The 16,198-nt window shown below is 37.5% G+C and overlaps 1 protein-coding gene across 2 annotated transcripts; it reads left to right on the top strand.

Moving 5' to 3' along the window:
* The first annotated feature begins 122 nt into the window (after positions 1-122).
* LOC148068199 (1-phosphatidylinositol 4,5-bisphosphate phosphodiesterase delta-4-like) lies at positions 123-16,184 on the top strand. Of its 2 annotated transcripts, none has more exons than XM_087803971.1 (16): positions 123-216; positions 2,895-2,945; positions 3,027-3,185; positions 5,199-5,427; positions 7,389-7,518; positions 7,597-7,828; positions 9,968-10,169; positions 10,297-10,441; positions 10,686-10,838; positions 12,455-12,619; positions 13,131-13,287; positions 14,166-14,282; positions 14,876-15,054; positions 15,130-15,262; positions 15,338-15,487; positions 15,958-16,184. In XM_087803971.1, exons 2-16 carry the CDS (start codon positions 2,924-2,926, stop codon positions 16,047-16,049), a joined length of 2,265 nt encoding a protein of 754 aa, XP_087660097.1. In that variant the 5' UTR covers positions 123-216; positions 2,895-2,923; the 3' UTR covers positions 16,050-16,184. The 2 variants fall into 2 exon arrangements, with proteins under 2 accessions (XP_087660097.1, XP_087660098.1); XM_087803972.1 differs by lacking the exon at positions 123-216 and adding an exon at positions 818-857.
* Positions 16,185-16,198: the final 14 nt, after the last annotated feature.

Genomic DNA, 16,198 nt, shown 5'->3' with positions numbered 1-16,198 from the left:
CAGAGGGAGTCAGGTTTCCTGCACAGAGCAGTAAGAGGAGAGTAAAAAGGAGGCTGAGCCGAACCATCCCACCGGACAGCCTTCGCCTTTTAACTGCCTGCAGCTCAGCAAACTGTGCCAAAATCTGGACGCACACCTTCTCGGGACGTCCAACCATTCCTTGGGAGGGGAAAAAAAAACCCATAGCCGCCTCCCATCCTGGTCGGGACCTTTGAGGTGAGTTCGAAAACCTGTCAACTGGACATGCATTAAATACCAAGAGGTTTTTTTTTTTCCTGTCTCATGTTTCAACTTCTGCTTCCAATCGTCTGTGCATCCTGGCAGCGTCGCCGTACGCACAAGATTCCACTATACATTCCTTTTGATGCAAAGGAAAAAAAAAAAAAAGGGGTTCGGAAATCCGACCTCATCACCCGGCGTGGAAAGTTCCTCTAGCTCGGCTGAACCTGAGCTGCTTCTTGTTGGAAATCATCTCTTGATTTTGATGAAAGACTTTTAGTTTAATTCTCAACTTCCCATTCAATCCCGTGAGTCATTTCCAAGTGTTTGTGGTCAGCAACTCCCCAGAGTGACTCACCAAAGTGTCGCCCTAAAAATAGACCATCATAAGAATCTGCCTTCAAAATCTGAAGGATAATAACTACTGGGCTTTGGTTGTGAATTACACAATTGAATTGCACCACATCAGAGAAGGAGGAGGAGGAGGAGGAGGACGAGGAGGATGAGAAGGAGGAGGGAGTTTGTGTTGTTTCAGGAGACAATGAGAGGAAAAGATCAGTGTCAGGTGGGAATACTGACAACAACTTTTGCTTTTCCACGAGTCCTCGAGCCATTGTCCGACCACCGGTTTACTCAAGGTTGATATTTTTACGGTGTTATGAATTTTATAGTGTCAAATATTAGAAGATAAATTAAATATAATAGATTTAATAAATACTGAAATATAAAAGATTAGACAAAATGAAGTGTATTGGTTCTGTTTTTCTATTGCTTATTTCGTGTTGCTTTATTATTTAACTTCCCATGTTGTGTTTAAAATAAAAGTTTCTGATTCTGGAGTTAATGTTACAAACACTAAACTTTTGTATTTGTTGTAAAAGTCAATTAATACCTGAGCATCAGCCAAACAAAGTATTGACAGTACAGATGTAACTTAAAATGCAAGCTATGATGCTATAACGGCTAATATTTAAAAAAATAAAATAAAGCTGTTTATTTTATTCCTCCTTTTATTATAATAAAGACCTGGGGAAGGTGTGGTTCGGGGGCCACATGCAGCCCCTTGACTGTATTTATGTGGCCCTCATGAGGCCTAACATCATGAATAAATGTTATGAAGCATTTATTTCTATTTTGAAAACTAGCTTCTAAATGTGACACTGGGGATTTTGTTTCTCCGCTTTTGTCATTTTAAGTATTAATTGCCTCTTAAAAAGATTTTTGGTAAAAGAAAAAATGTTATATCTTGTTTAAAATATACAATGCTATATGCTTTGCTATACAACAATTAAAATTAAGCCATAGTTAGCTTTATCTTTACTAACAGCTAGTGTATAAACTGGGGTCCCTGAGGAATTTGGTTCTTGGGCAACATGTCCCAGGTAGATAGGGCAAGAGGCGTAACAACTGTAATTAGTTAGTGTGTCCTAGAATGTTGTTAAAAACATGCTACAATCAAGCTAAATGCTAACATGGATCATCTCAACCTCAATGTAACAAATGTAATGACCATCAATGCTACATACTTTGTCTAAAAAAGAGCTTCAGTCAGAAGTTAAACGAAAGAACCACATTTAAACTCAACATTATATAGTATTTGGTGGAAAATTCCCAAAGTTTTGTGTAGTAATTGTTGTGAAAATGTCCCAAAAAAAGTACTATTCAGATAAAAGTCTGGAGCTAAAATCTGTCAGAACTTGTCATTTCACATAACTTTAAATGTCATGGAGGATTCTTGTGTTCGACTGCAAGAGGCTGGAAATCACCTGCAGGGTTTGACAATTCACAACATGTTCTCAACCAAGAAATTATTTCATAAAAACAGTTCTCTCTTATAGTTGAAATATAGATTTTATTTACAAGACAAAAATCTTGAATCTTTTTTGTTATCACTGCGACCACAAGAGTTGATTTTATTAGATTAGATAAGATAGACTTTATTAATCCCTCTGAAGATGTCCTTCGGAAAATTAGGTATATATATATATAAATATATGTGTGTGTGTGTATATATGTATCTATTAGGTATATATAGTGTATTTCCACTATATATGTATATATATATGTGTGTGTATATATGTATCTATTAGGTATATATAGTGTATTTCCACCATATATGTATATATATATGTGTGTGTATATATGTATCTATTAGGTATATATAGTGTATTTCCACCATATATGTATATATATATATGTGTGTGTATATATGTATCTATTAGGTATACATATTTCCACCATATATGCAATCACCTCTTGTGATCAATCGCAGCAAATACAATTCTTTTATAAAACAACATCTACTGGTATATATATATATATATATATATATGTGTGTGTGTGTTCATATATAATATTTCTTTAGTATCTTACCTATATATTGAAGAGAAACCTACAATCTAGTAACATAATTCAACACAAAGGACTTTTATGGATCTTCCTGGTAAACAAAACTTCACCGTCGCTGCTGCTGCTGCTGCTGTAATTTCCTAAAGTGGTCACATGACAGTGATTCATTAGGTAGAGTTTTATTTAGTCCGACATATCGACAGCAGTTTGTGATTTTTCCCTGAGTCAGTGCTGCGGCCAAGAGTGTCTCTGAGATGCTGAAGCCTTTTGAAGAATGTATTGATTATTTTCTTAACCCTGACGCTTTATCGATTGATTTTCCGCAGGATTGGACCGGCATGGTTCAGAAATAGCAATGGATCGAGAAACGACAACACGTGAGTGTATTTATATATATATATATATATATTGTTGATGCATGAATTAAAACAATACAGTCTAATATGTGTCATATTCAGGTATCCATGACGACCCGGACATCAAGGTGATGATGGCCGGGTCGACTCTAAGGAAGGTCAAGTCTCGCTCCTGGAAGAAGCAGCGGCACTTCCGACTCCTGGAGGACGGGATGACCATTTGGTACAAGTCTCGCTGGGCGGGGATCGGCCACTCCACATGTGAGTCCCTGACATTTTAATTCACTTGTGCTGTGTCTCAAATCGCATACTTCTCTTAGTATACTAGAAGTTAGTATGCATCAGGATAGTGTACGTACTAACAAGTAACTAATTCTCCACAGATAGTACGTCTCAAATTAAACTCTGCTGCTACACACTAACAGGAAATGACGCGACAGCTTCTTCTTCTACTTCTATTTAACGATGATTTCAACCAGCTGTTTGAACGCTATCGACACCTGCTGGCAGCACGTTTTGCAAGTTTGGAAAAAGAAATAAAGAAAAAATATGAGAATCTAAATATTTGCGAGATATTTAAGCGGGTATCAGCAGCGAAGACGTGTCATCCTTCTACTGCTGGCTGAAAATGCACCTGTAAGTATATGTATATATATATATATATATATATATATATATATATGACGTAACTTCCGTTTACAACGTCACTAAGATGGAGCCGTTTAGGGTAGAAAGTGTCCATCGAACCATACTCAGTTTTGTGGGCGTTTTAGTGACAATTTAGTGTGCATGGCGCACTAAATTTCGCATACTAAAAATTGAGACGCACTTACGCACTAAAAATACTAACTTTGAGTACGCTAGTATGTGATTTGAGACACAGCACAGGTCAAAGGTTGTGTTTGCTAGCAGCTACGAAGCTAGCATAGCAGGGGTTTGTGTGATAAATATTTTATCGAGCTAGGATTTATTTTACAAATGCCACAAATTAGCCGCCACGTGCGAGAACTCTAGTTTCCTCCTCCATTACAAAACATGAGGCTAATTGATGAGTCTAAATTATTTGTGAGATACTGGTTGTCTGTCTATACGTCTCATGTGATTGACCACCTGTCCAGGGTGTCCCCTGCTTCTCTCCAGCTACCCTTTTTATTAGAATAAACATAAATAAAAGTTTTTGTATTCCGTCTGCTATATTATCAGTAATGAACAGCACTTGTGTTGTGACATCTCTGCAGCTCTTTAAATATTTTATTTCAGGGATATACATATACAGTAATCAGTTACCACAGGGACGTATACGTTTCTCTAGATCTCAGGATTTACATTTTAAATGATTCATGATTTAGTGTAAATTAAAAAAAATTGAGTAAATTAAAATAAAATACATTATAAGATGTAGAAGAAAGCAGTGCAAATTGTAAAGGAGGAAGACGTTTATTTTGTTATTCATTATTTTATTATTATTTATTATCTTGCAGTTTTGCGGTGGCAGTGGCGGAGCATTTCTTAATTAATTTAATTTACTTATATTATTTATTATTTGCTTATAATATTTAGTAGATTAATTTACAAGCTCGTGGAAAAAGTCACATAGTAAATAGACCTCAGGCTTCTTCCTTTGTTGTCTCGGGTTAAATAAATAAATGAATAAAATTGACAATATATTGTCAATATTACTGTCATTATAGGTTGTTTTTTTTGCCCATATAAATATTTAACATCTTTTTTTTTTAATATATGTTTTTTAAATTATGTGACATTACATGAACATGACATTTTAGATCAGTGAAATTACCTTCAACTGAAATGTGGATGGAGCTCAATCTGGAATGTTCCCTTTTTGGATAAATATTCCAAAGTTTGAGTTAATTTTTTCTTCTTTTTTTAGAATCTAGTTTGTCAAAAATACATGCTAATAATGTTTTAATGTCTTATCTAGTAGTATTAATCAGAAAGGCTCCCTTTGAACGAGCTAAGCTAAAAGGCTGTTGCTGAAGTAAGGTAAGGTAAGGTAAAGCTTTATTACCAAAATATGTAGTAATAACTTGCCTTTATCTTAAAAAAATAAAACAAAAATCTTCATATATATATAGAAAAAAAAACACCTGCCAAACAAAATGTGTAAACCGCTAGATGTTGTTAGCTTACTACTAGCTTAGCGTAATTAGCATCCCAACAAGACAATTACTTGCTACCTACATGTGTTTACATGAAGTAGCAAACCTCTAGCATCTGTAGCTCTCAATCATTCACTGATCTCCCCTGATGTAGTCTCGGTCAATGACGTGGAGGCGGTGCGCGAAGGGCATCTGTCCGAGGTTTTGCTGAGCATCGCTGAGGAGTTTCCTGCCAACCTTTGCTTCACTCTGGTGTTTCACGGCCGACAAGGAAACCTGGATCTGGTGGCCGAGTCTCCGGAGGAGGCGCGAGCTTGGATTCATGGCGTCCGCAAGTTGGTCCACAGAGCTCAGAACATGGATGAGAAGGAGCGACTGGACCAGTATCCTTTACCTCTGTGTGACTGAAGTCAATTCTAAGAAACTACAGCTTTACATAATTCTATTTAACAGGCCGATTTGGACCCAAATTAGAGTTTATGAGACTTGAAGCAAAATTGTTGTTTGGTGGTTAGCATGAAAGTACGAAACAACATTAGAGACATAGATACATACAGTAGAGACATAGATGTATACAGTTAAGACATAGATAGATACAGTAGAGACATAGATACATACATTAGAGATGATATACACACAGTAAAGACATAGATAAATACAGTAGAGACTTAGATACATATAGTAGAGAAATAGATAGATACAGTAGAGACATGTATACATAAAGTAAAGACATAGATACATACATTAGAGACATATATACATAAAGTAAAGACATAGATGCATACATTGGAGATGTATATACATACAATAAAGACATAGATAGATACAGTAGAGACATAGATACATACATTAGAGACATATATACATAAAGTAAAGACATAGATACATACATTACAGACGTATATACATACAATAAAGACATAGATAGATACAGTAGAGACATAGATACATACATTAGAGACGTATAAACATACAATAAAGACATAGATAGATACAGTAGCGACATAGATACATACATTAGAGACATATATACATAAAGTAAAGACATAGATACATACATTACAGACGTATATACATACAATAAAGACATAGATAGATACAGAAGAGACATAGATACATACATTAGAGACGTATAAACATACAATAAAGACATAGATAGAGACAGTAGAGACATAGATACATACATTAGACACATATAAATAAAGTAAAGACATATATACATACATTAGAGACATATATACATAAAGTAAAGACATAGATACATACATTAGAGACATATATACATACAGTAAAGACATAGATACAGTAAAGACGTAGATGGATAGATACAGTAGAGACAGTAGTAAAAATGTCAAAAATGCCTCTCAAAGCTAGTTAATTAAAAGTTGATAATCTTTCCTTATAAAAGATGTTAATGGTCTTTAAATGTGGGTAGAAACAGGTATATTTCAAGTGTGGAAGAGGAGAAATGTTTGGAGTTGTGGCCCCAGGTTGGTGTCATGTGATCACAGGTGAGGACCAGACATGGGTTCCAGCCACACACGTGGTGTCGACACCTAATTAAACGTGTCAAGTCATTCTCCTTTACTTGATTATTAATGTTGTAATGAAGGAGGAGACACTTCTACGCTGTAACGTTACACCTCAACACCGTTAATGTTAGGGTGAAGAGAAGGCTGAGGCGTGTCAGGCCAGGAAAAATACCTGGTTGTCAACTATCTTCAAGCTGCACGAAAACAGTGTGTGAAGGATGTCAAGAGATGTTTTAATTTATAGTAGAACATATTTTTGTTGAATATCTACAAGTAAAAAGCCTGAAATTGCAGTATTGACCTTTGTGGCGTCGCCGCAAAATGTATAAATAAACACATGGAAAACTCCAAAAATGTTTGTTTGAACTTTACATTTTTATTTCAAATATATTTTAAACAAAATAAATGAATTTATGAGAAACTTTTATTGCCAGTGATCGCAGGATTGTATATCTGTGGCGGCATTTCACAATAAAATAATGAAATAATAAGAAGAGATAAATAAAAATAAAAATAAAAAAAATAAAATATAAAAACGAGACATACAAATACAATGACATATAAATAATTAATAATTTATAAAATAAAAATAAAAAATATTACAATTAATTAAATAATAATCCAAAAAAAATGTAAACAAATGCTTGTTTAACTGAGAATCATGGGATTATAAATATCTCCTGAAAATACAAAATAAACAAAAAAGAAATGTAGATAAAAAAGGTAACGATAATAACGATAGCTCTCCTTCTCATCAACCTTGAACCATGTGAACGTTTTGATGCATCCAAGGTTCCTTAGCTTCCTGTCAGGTGGGTGTGGGACTGGTTCCAGAAGGCAGACAAAAACAAAGATGGAAAGATGACCTTCAAGGAAGTCCGGAAGCTGCTGAAGATGATGAACGTTGAGATGAACGAGGAACACGCTCTGCATCTCTTCACTGTGAGGAGATTCAATCAAACAATAAATAACTATCACTCAATGTTCAGAGAGCTGAGGCTAAAGTTCAAATCTTCGCAGATGGCGGACAAGTCGGGGTTCGGCTCTCTGGAGATCGAGCAGTTTGTTTTCTTCTACAAGATGCTGACTCAGCGGGACGAGGTGTGGAAGGTGTTCCAGGACTACTCCGGAGACGGCGAGAAGTTGCTGTTGGACGAACTGGAGAGTTTCCTGAAGGTCGAGCAACACGAGGGCAGCAGCGGCGCTCAGAACGCAAAGGACCTGATCCGGAAATACGAACCCTCGGAATCAGGTCAGCATTTTGTTATATATTATGTAACTATTGTTAACTGAATAAACATTAGCCGAAAAGTTTTCTGTGTGCGTGTGTGAGAGGTCGTCTGTCTGTATATGATCTTTGACGTTCTGACAACTTGTCCCGGATATCCTTTCCTTTAACCCTATGTAGCTGGGTGAGGCACCGCCTCCACTTCAGATTTCAATGGTCATTTTAATATTTTTTTTTTAGTGACGGTTTGATGAAGCTTCATGAAACAGTGTCATGTTGTTTAGAGGTCAGTAGGTGGCGCCATCAGTTTAAAAATGATGTTTCATTAGAACAGTTGTTCAAAACAAAGGAAAATAGTTCAGAGAAGCCATCTAGTGGACTCTGAGGATAATGACACTGCTTCATGAAGCTTCATCAACACATCACTAATTATTGTTGATGTGCATTCAATAGATAAAAAGGATGTTTTGATGAGGTTTCTTGAAACACCTGATAAGCTTCATGATGATCCTCTATTATCATTGTTTTATAACCACTATTTCAGTTAAAAACTACATATATATTTTAACAGAACAGAACTGAAAATGTCAAGACCTTATCGTGAAACTGCAGAGAAAAATCGCCCAAAAAGAAGTCAACAATGTCAATGAGATAGGGAGACGTAGTGACAGGTTGATGAGGTTTCACGAAACAGCCTATGAGGTATCACGATACAGTGGCTTCATTTTAAAAAGGCCACTAGATGGCACTCTCTTCTCTCATTCAATGCAACCTGGTATCATCTAGTGGCCTTCCATAAACGACAGTGTGTCATGATACCTCACCAACTGTTTCATGAAGCTTCATCGACCCATCCTGTGGGAGATATACAGTGGGCAATGGAGGATTTAGTCCCTGGGGTCGTCGTGTGTTACTGATGGTAGCCTTTGTTACTCTGGTCCCAGCTCTCTGCAGGTCATTCACTAGTTTCCCACCGTGTGATTCTGGGATTTTTGCTCACAATTGTTGTGATCATTTTGACCCCACGGGCTGAGATCAAGGAAGATTATCAGTGGTCTTCCATTTTCTAAGAATTGCTCCAACAATTGATTTCATCAAACCAGGCTGCTTACCTATTGCAGATTCAATCTTCCTGGTCTGGTGCAGGTTTTCTTTCTGGTGTCCTTAGACAGCGCTTTGGTCTCTTGGCCATTGTAGAGTTTGGAGTTTGACCGTTTGAGGTTGTGGACAAGTGTCTTTTATACTAATAACGAGGCCAAACGGTTCCATTGATACAGGTAGTGGAGGACGGAGGAGGAAGTTACTGGTCTGTGAAAGCCAAACATCTTGCTGGTTTGTAGATGACCAAATACTAATTTTCCACCATCATTTACAAATAAATTCTTTAAAAATCAGACAGTGTCATTTTCTGGATTTTTTTCCTTATACATGAGGTAACTATGATGAAAAATACAGGCCTCTCTCATCTTTTTAAGTGGGAGAACTTGCATAATTGGTGACTGACTAAATACTTTTTTTTGCCCCAGTTTATATATATATATATATGCAATATATATATAAATAGGAGGGATTCTGATTGATTATATAAAGCCTCTCAATAAAAATAAACTAAATTTATTAAAAAAGCATAAACGCAGTTATTGTAAACTGGTTTATAAATAATGATTTTATACAATAGGAAAGGCATACAAATTCAATATTATTTGAAATATATATGAATAAATACTTAATGAAATCAACTTTTTAACGTTGTGTACGTGTCAATAAATATTATAACAACAGTTTACAACATTAATGGTGGTATAAAAAACACAATAACATTTAGTGAATGTTTGTGAATAAATAAATAAATACGTTAAAAAATACAAATCAAAAAATGCACAGCATAAGGATTTAAAAAGGTAATAATACGTACAGAATCAGATATGTATATAAAACAGACACAAAATTTAATATTCCAAGAATCCAAATTTCATTCATTTTCTATCGCTTTAACTGTTATGGGGGTTAAGACTGGAGCCTATCCCAGTTTCATTAGGCGAGAGGCAGGGGACACCCTGGACAGGAAGCCAGTCAGAGAAATTAGATTAAGGAGACCGCTTAAAAGGTTTTTATGATTGACTCATCAAAATTGTGTTTAACGTCCATTACCTTCCTCACCAGCTAAATCTCAAGGCGCCATGTCTCTGGACGGCTTCCAGAAGTACTTGTGCTCTCAGGACGGCTCCATCTTTCGACCGGACCACCTGGTTCTCCACCAGGACATGGGCCGCCCGCTGAGCCACTACTTCATCTCCTCCTCGCACAACACCTACCTGCTGGAGGACCAGCTCCGAGGACACAGCAGCCTGGAGGCCTACATCAAGTGAGGGAACCTGGATCTGTTCATATAATTCATCTAAACAAATATTTAACAACATCGACGTCTCAAACTGGAGAATGAAAATGCAACATTTGTACCGTTAAAACCTAATATATTTTCGTCTGTTCAGGGCTCTGAAGCGAGGATGCCGATGCGTGGAGGTGGACTGTTGGGACGGCGGCGACGGCGAACCGGTGGTTTACCACGGTCACACTCTGACATCAAAGATCCTCTTCAGGGACGTCATTGCCACTCTGAAGGAGTACTCTTTCAAGGTAACGCCGTCTCAGTTTCAGCCCGACATTATACCCCTAAATGTTGCGTAAACCTGGCAAAATTACCGTCGACCTAAAGCTCGGGAAAGGAGACGTTAAAATAAACCTTATTTTTTGCTACAATCCATTTTGAAAGTGGGAATCGACCCCAAAATCCTCACTAGACTGTGTCTTCGGCTTCAATTTTGGCCCAAGAAACATCATTAAACACCAATAAAAGTTCTTCTTCCTCTCTGCTTGACAGAAATCTCAGTTCCCGGTCATTCTGTCGCTGGAGAACCACTGTGGTGTGGAACAGCAGAAGGTCATGGCCAAACACTTGACCCAGATCCTGGGTGACATGCTACTCACCGCCTTACTGGACGGCCAGGTCCCAAAGCAGCTTCCTTCTCCTCAGGTAAACACCGTCACAAATTGTTTTTGCTTCTAAAGTCCGACCCCTTCTTTCTTCCCAGGAATAAATGTATATTGATCGTTTTTATCTTTTTAAAAATCATGTTTTAAAATCATTTAAAGAAAATTAAAACAAGTAAACATACAAATAAAGTAATCTGATAATAGTTAGCAGGTGGGTTAAACTCAGGTTCAAATGTGGACGTTAATAGTTGAAAAAAAGGCTTTAATGTCAATTAATTTGGAAGTAAAATGAAAGGAAATATATTGTCTTTGCTGGGTGTCGAAATACCTTATTAATTTACTACTGACATAATAACCACAAACATCTGCTCGTCATCTTCCTGCCTACATTTTTCTTGCTAAAAATACCTACAAGGATTCATCTTTGTGTGTGACGATGTAATAAAAAGATTTGCTAAGATGTTTTTAATTACCTAACAACTTTTGCAAGGTCTCTTTGGCCACAAAAACACCCTTGACTTTGACACATGGGAGTTGGAGAGCTAACTAGCAGTAGCTACTTTATTTATTGTGCTTTCTGCTGCACTTCTGTTTATTGTACCACTAATAGTTTTATTTTGTAACTATTTTTAGAATTATGTTTGTTTCTTTAATGTATTATTTGATATATTGTAGCGGTTGGTTTTGGCAAGAATCTGGCGTTACGAAACATATCACGATACAGAGGCTCATCATGATATATCATGATACTTTAGTAAAAAGTATATATTTGTAGTATTGTCGAGTAATTGACTCTGGTGTTGCAGAATTTACAGACCACATGATTTTCTACGAAGTCGTAACTGCTTTCATTTGTTTTGAAACCAAAATATGTCCAAGCATCAGCTTTAAAAGCTGCTGGAGTCACTGTATCCTCTCGTCCTCAGTCATTGCATGGATCTCACAGTATCTATCTAGCTTATCTACATTTATCTAGATCTGGCAGACTTAAGTTTGATTGAAACACAAAAATGAACAAACGCTGTTGGATGTTAATTCTACATAAAAAATGAATTATTTTATTTGAAACAGTATTGACGTATATGATGATAAGGTCTATGATGATAATAAAGAAATACGAACAAAACAAAGAAAACTCATTGGTACAGTGCTGTTATAATCAATATGAAAACATGAAAATATAGTGACTTTTAAGTGTATCAATATTTTCTAACAGCCCTCATATTATGAAGTTTAATCTTATCCAACCATAAACTTGCTGCTGTCACAGCATAAATGTCCTCACTGAGGAATAAATAAAGGATTATCTTATCATAAAGTCCAGAAGTATTATGCTCACTGATCACATCCATAACTTATATGGCACTAAAATGGAAATTTTTAAATAGATGTCCTGAATCCAAACACACTTGACTGAGTGGCTGCAGACTGGAAGTCTAACGTTTGGCCCCCGGTTCAATTCCACCAGGAACTCTCAGACGCCATCAAATATTCATCAGTATTTTCCATGGGTAATGGTCCGACTGGTGTGTTCTTAACTCTCCTGGAAGCAGTAGTCAAACTTTAAAAACACTTTCCATCAGAGCACTCAAGACGGATCAATAGAAAACCTCCTGTCTAGAATCTGATCTTTAACTTTCGCCTCATTTCTGAAAGGAGTTGAAGGGGAAAATCTTGCTGAAAGCCAAAAAAATCGGCAGCTTAGAGGGAAGCCTGGACGAAACCGTGACCGATGACGTCAGCGACGACGAGGAGATGACCAACGGGGACGGAAGGAGTGCGTCGGCAGATAACCTGGAGAGTTTGAACCTCCAACAGAAGGTACTGATACCAGTGGAGGGAGAATTTATAAAGACTTGTTCATGTAGATCCAACAATAATTGAATTCACCTTCATTATGAAACCTGTCCGCTAGTAGTAGTTTTTCTATCGTTGCTCAGTACCCGGAGTAAACCTTCATACCCACAACATGGATGCAAACTTCCCCTTCTTTTAACTAGATGAAAATAGTGTTTTGTTTTTTAAGGCGTTGGCTAATCAACGTCTCTTTATTTTGTTGTGAGGAAAAGCAGAGACGGTGACATCAGCAGATAAAGAAGTGATAGTAGAAGGAGACAGAAAAACAGAGACAGGACATGGTGGCGAGACCAGAATAAAGCAAGGAAGATAAATCAAAATAAACACTGAGAAGACTGATGCTTATTTACTCCAATTGAATTTGGTTCTTAAATAGATACATTTATCATAAAGTCTGGTTTGTTTAGAAGTTTTTTTGTTCACAGATTTCTTATATTTTTTAAAAGGTGTAAATTATTTCTCTCTCGTTGTTTAGAAATCCACTTCCAAGCTGTCCACGGAGCTGTCGGACCTGGTGGTCTACTGCAAGAGCGTCCACTTCCACAGCTTCGACCACGCCCGCACCCACGCCAAGTGTTACGAGATGTCCTCGTTTTCAGAGTCAAAGGTCAAGCGGCTGGCGAAGGAAGCAGGTGAAAAAAAAAAAGTGATACACAAAAGCTTTAATGTTAACTAGAGGTAGTGATTGTTCTGATGAAGATTTATGAAGCAGTGTCATTATTTTCAGAGTCCACTAGATGGCGGTCTCTGTACTATTTTCCTTTGTATTGAAAAACTGTTCTAATGAAACATAATTTTTAAACTGATGGTGCCACCTACTGACCTCTAAACAACATGACACTGTTTCATGAAGCTTCATCAACACATCACTACCTAGAGGTGCTATGAAATATTGATATGGAGATATATCGCTTTATTCTTTTCAACGATACTGTATCGATATTTGACAACACTACTCTTTTTTTCCCCTTGCAAATCCTATTTCAAGTGTCAGTATAGTTATTTTATTCTTTATAGTTCAATTAAGAAATTATAATTTGTTTTATTATTAACAATAACATATATGGTTCATTTTTGTGTTTCAATTAAACTTCGGGCCACTAGATGGCAGTAGTTATAACATCCGCCACAGCTACAAGGAACATTGAAATCCCGCGAGATCCCGGCGATTACTGAGGACGAGAGGATACAATCGACTCCAGCAGCTTTTAAAGCTGATGTTTGGACATATTTTGGTTTCAGAACAAACGAAAGCAGTTACGACTTCGTCAAGAGTCATGTGGTCTGTAAATTCGACAATACTACACTACATGTGTCGTCGAGTTACTACAGTATAATGATATCCTATCGTTTACCCTGAATTGTGATACGTAGTGTATTTCCAGATTCTTTCCAATAAACACCACTAACGTTACACCAGTATCACACAGAATTAAATGAAATCCACACTTGAATAAAATGTTCATAAAATAGTAATATTACTAAGTATTCATTTTGGTGTCTTCTCCAGGAACGGACTTTGTGCAGTACAACACCAAACAGCTGAGCAGGATCTATCCCGGCGGCCTCAGGACCGACTCCTCCAACTTCAACCCCCAAGAGATGTGGAATGTTGGCTGTCAGATTGGTGAGCTCTCTCAGGATTATAGAACAGAACAGCGCCCTCTATATGTGGTGAAACTGAAGTTCATGGTTAGGGTTTGCTTTGCCTTTGATAAGGAACTTTGAGTTTTGTTTGAATAAACCATTCATTCAAGGTTGTCAAACTCAATCAAACAAGGGGTCAAAATATTTTAGCAAGTCTAAGTCGAGGGTTGAAGGGAAGTAGGATACAGACTTTGACATTTTCTTTACAGCATTTAAGGCTAAATACATTAATTATTGATGCTTTTTTCTCCTCGATCAAACCAATTACTTTCCTTCAACATCAGTTTTACTCTTGTTTTTGACTTTCATAAGCGCTGACTCTTATCTTATCAATTTCTTTTTTATAGTTTCTCATTTCTGTCTTTCTACTAGATATACTAGTGGGACTAGAGGAATGTGGTTGATGATACTTGATATACTATACTTTCTATGCTCTAACAAGTCACGCCTTTTCTTATAGGCTTTCAGTTCTGCTCAAGGAATCCCATGTGGGAATTAAACCAATGAATATACTCAGGCAGGATGATGAAGCATATCTATAATATAATTTGCCCTTCTGCTGTTTCCCAAAAGTGGCTCTGAACTTCCAGACAGCCGGTCTGGAGATGGATCTGAACGACGGTCTGTTCCGCCAGAACGGCAGCTGCGGTTACGTCCTCAAACCAGAGTATCTGCGCGACTCCGACTCACAGTTCAGTCCAGAGAAGGCTGGGGAGCGTCGAGGCTGCAGACCTCAACGCCTGTCCATCCAGGTACCTCATAAATTGTCAAATTTTTCGGTCGTTTATGGTTAAAAGGGTCCTTGACGAGGGTGTCCTGTATATCAGGTAATAAGTGGTCAGCAGCTTCCAAAGGTCAACCAGAAAGAGGGCTCTATCGTCGACCCCCTGGTCCGGGTTGAGGTATATGGAGTTCCACAAGACCAGGCCAAGGACGAAACCAGTCACATCAACAACAATGGTACACTTTCATTTAGCGTCAAAGTAATGCTATGAAAAACTACAATCACAATCTCTACTGCCATCACTTCTGCAGGGTTTAATCCAGTCTGGAACGAAACACTAAACTTCCTGGTCCACGCTCCTGAACTGGCCCTGGTTCGTTTTCAAGTCGAAGACTACGATAAAGCTTCCAGGAACGACTTCATGGGACAGTTTACGCTCCCGTTTACCTGCATCCAACCAGGTGTGTGGTTAGAGAATCAAGTTTACCTTAGAACCCAAGATAGAAATTTAAGGGGATATTCAATATAAAGTGGTCCCTTGCCTTAGTGGGACACACTTACTACAGTACCCACCTTACTTACGATGTCAACAAAACAGTAAACTTCTATAATGCCTTTCTACACACTACTATTAATTGGTGGCTTATTGTTCGCTACAATTTTGTACTTAAATTCTATGTTAATACGTTAAAAATGACCAATAGCTCTGATTGGTTGGCTGGGTGGCAAAGCATTATGGGGTTGTTCAGGTCACCGTTATTGGTTATTGAGAGGGAAGAAACATTACATGAAATGTTGAATTTGCAAGTTCAAATGAATATTGAAGAATTGTCTGATGGAGGGACAACGGTATCTTGTTAAGACAGGTGGTCATGATGTTGTGGACTATAGAAAGTCAGTGTACTAATCAACTTCTCCTTGGTGTCGGTAGGATATCGTCACGTGCATCTGCTATCCAAAGACGGAACATCGATCCCTCCCTCGTCTCTATTTGTCAACATCAGTATCTCAGATCTGACATGAGAGACGTTCACCCTCCTGCTCCGAGATCTGCCGAGATCTCCCGCGGCAAACAAATGAATCCAACGACCAAACGACTGCATGAGATCGAACTGACGACCTGGGATCCGCGAGCATGCATGTGACCGGTGTAAAGAAAAAAAGACTCAGTA

The sequence above is a fragment of the Callionymus lyra genome, chromosome 12 (genome assembly GCF_982586985.1).
Source record: "Callionymus lyra chromosome 12, fCalLyr1.hap1.1, whole genome shotgun sequence".
Lineage (NCBI taxonomy): Eukaryota > Metazoa > Chordata > Actinopteri > Syngnathiformes > Callionymidae > Callionymus > Callionymus lyra.
Note: the sequence above shows the minus strand (reverse complement) of the source record. Positions and strands in the feature narration are given on the sequence as shown.

Excerpts from the sequence above, each read along its gene's own strand:
- LOC148068199 (XM_087803971.1), top strand. The coding sequence starts at position 2,924 with ATGGATCGAGAAACGACAACAC. Across the intron at positions 12,620-13,130 it reads GTTTGAACCTCCAACAGAAG|AAATCCACTTCCAAGCTGTC; the intron begins GTACTGATACCA and ends CTCGTTGTTTAG. Across the intron at positions 13,288-14,165 it reads GCGGCTGGCGAAGGAAGCAG|GAACGGACTTTGTGCAGTAC; the intron begins GTGAAAAAAAAA and ends TGTCTTCTCCAG.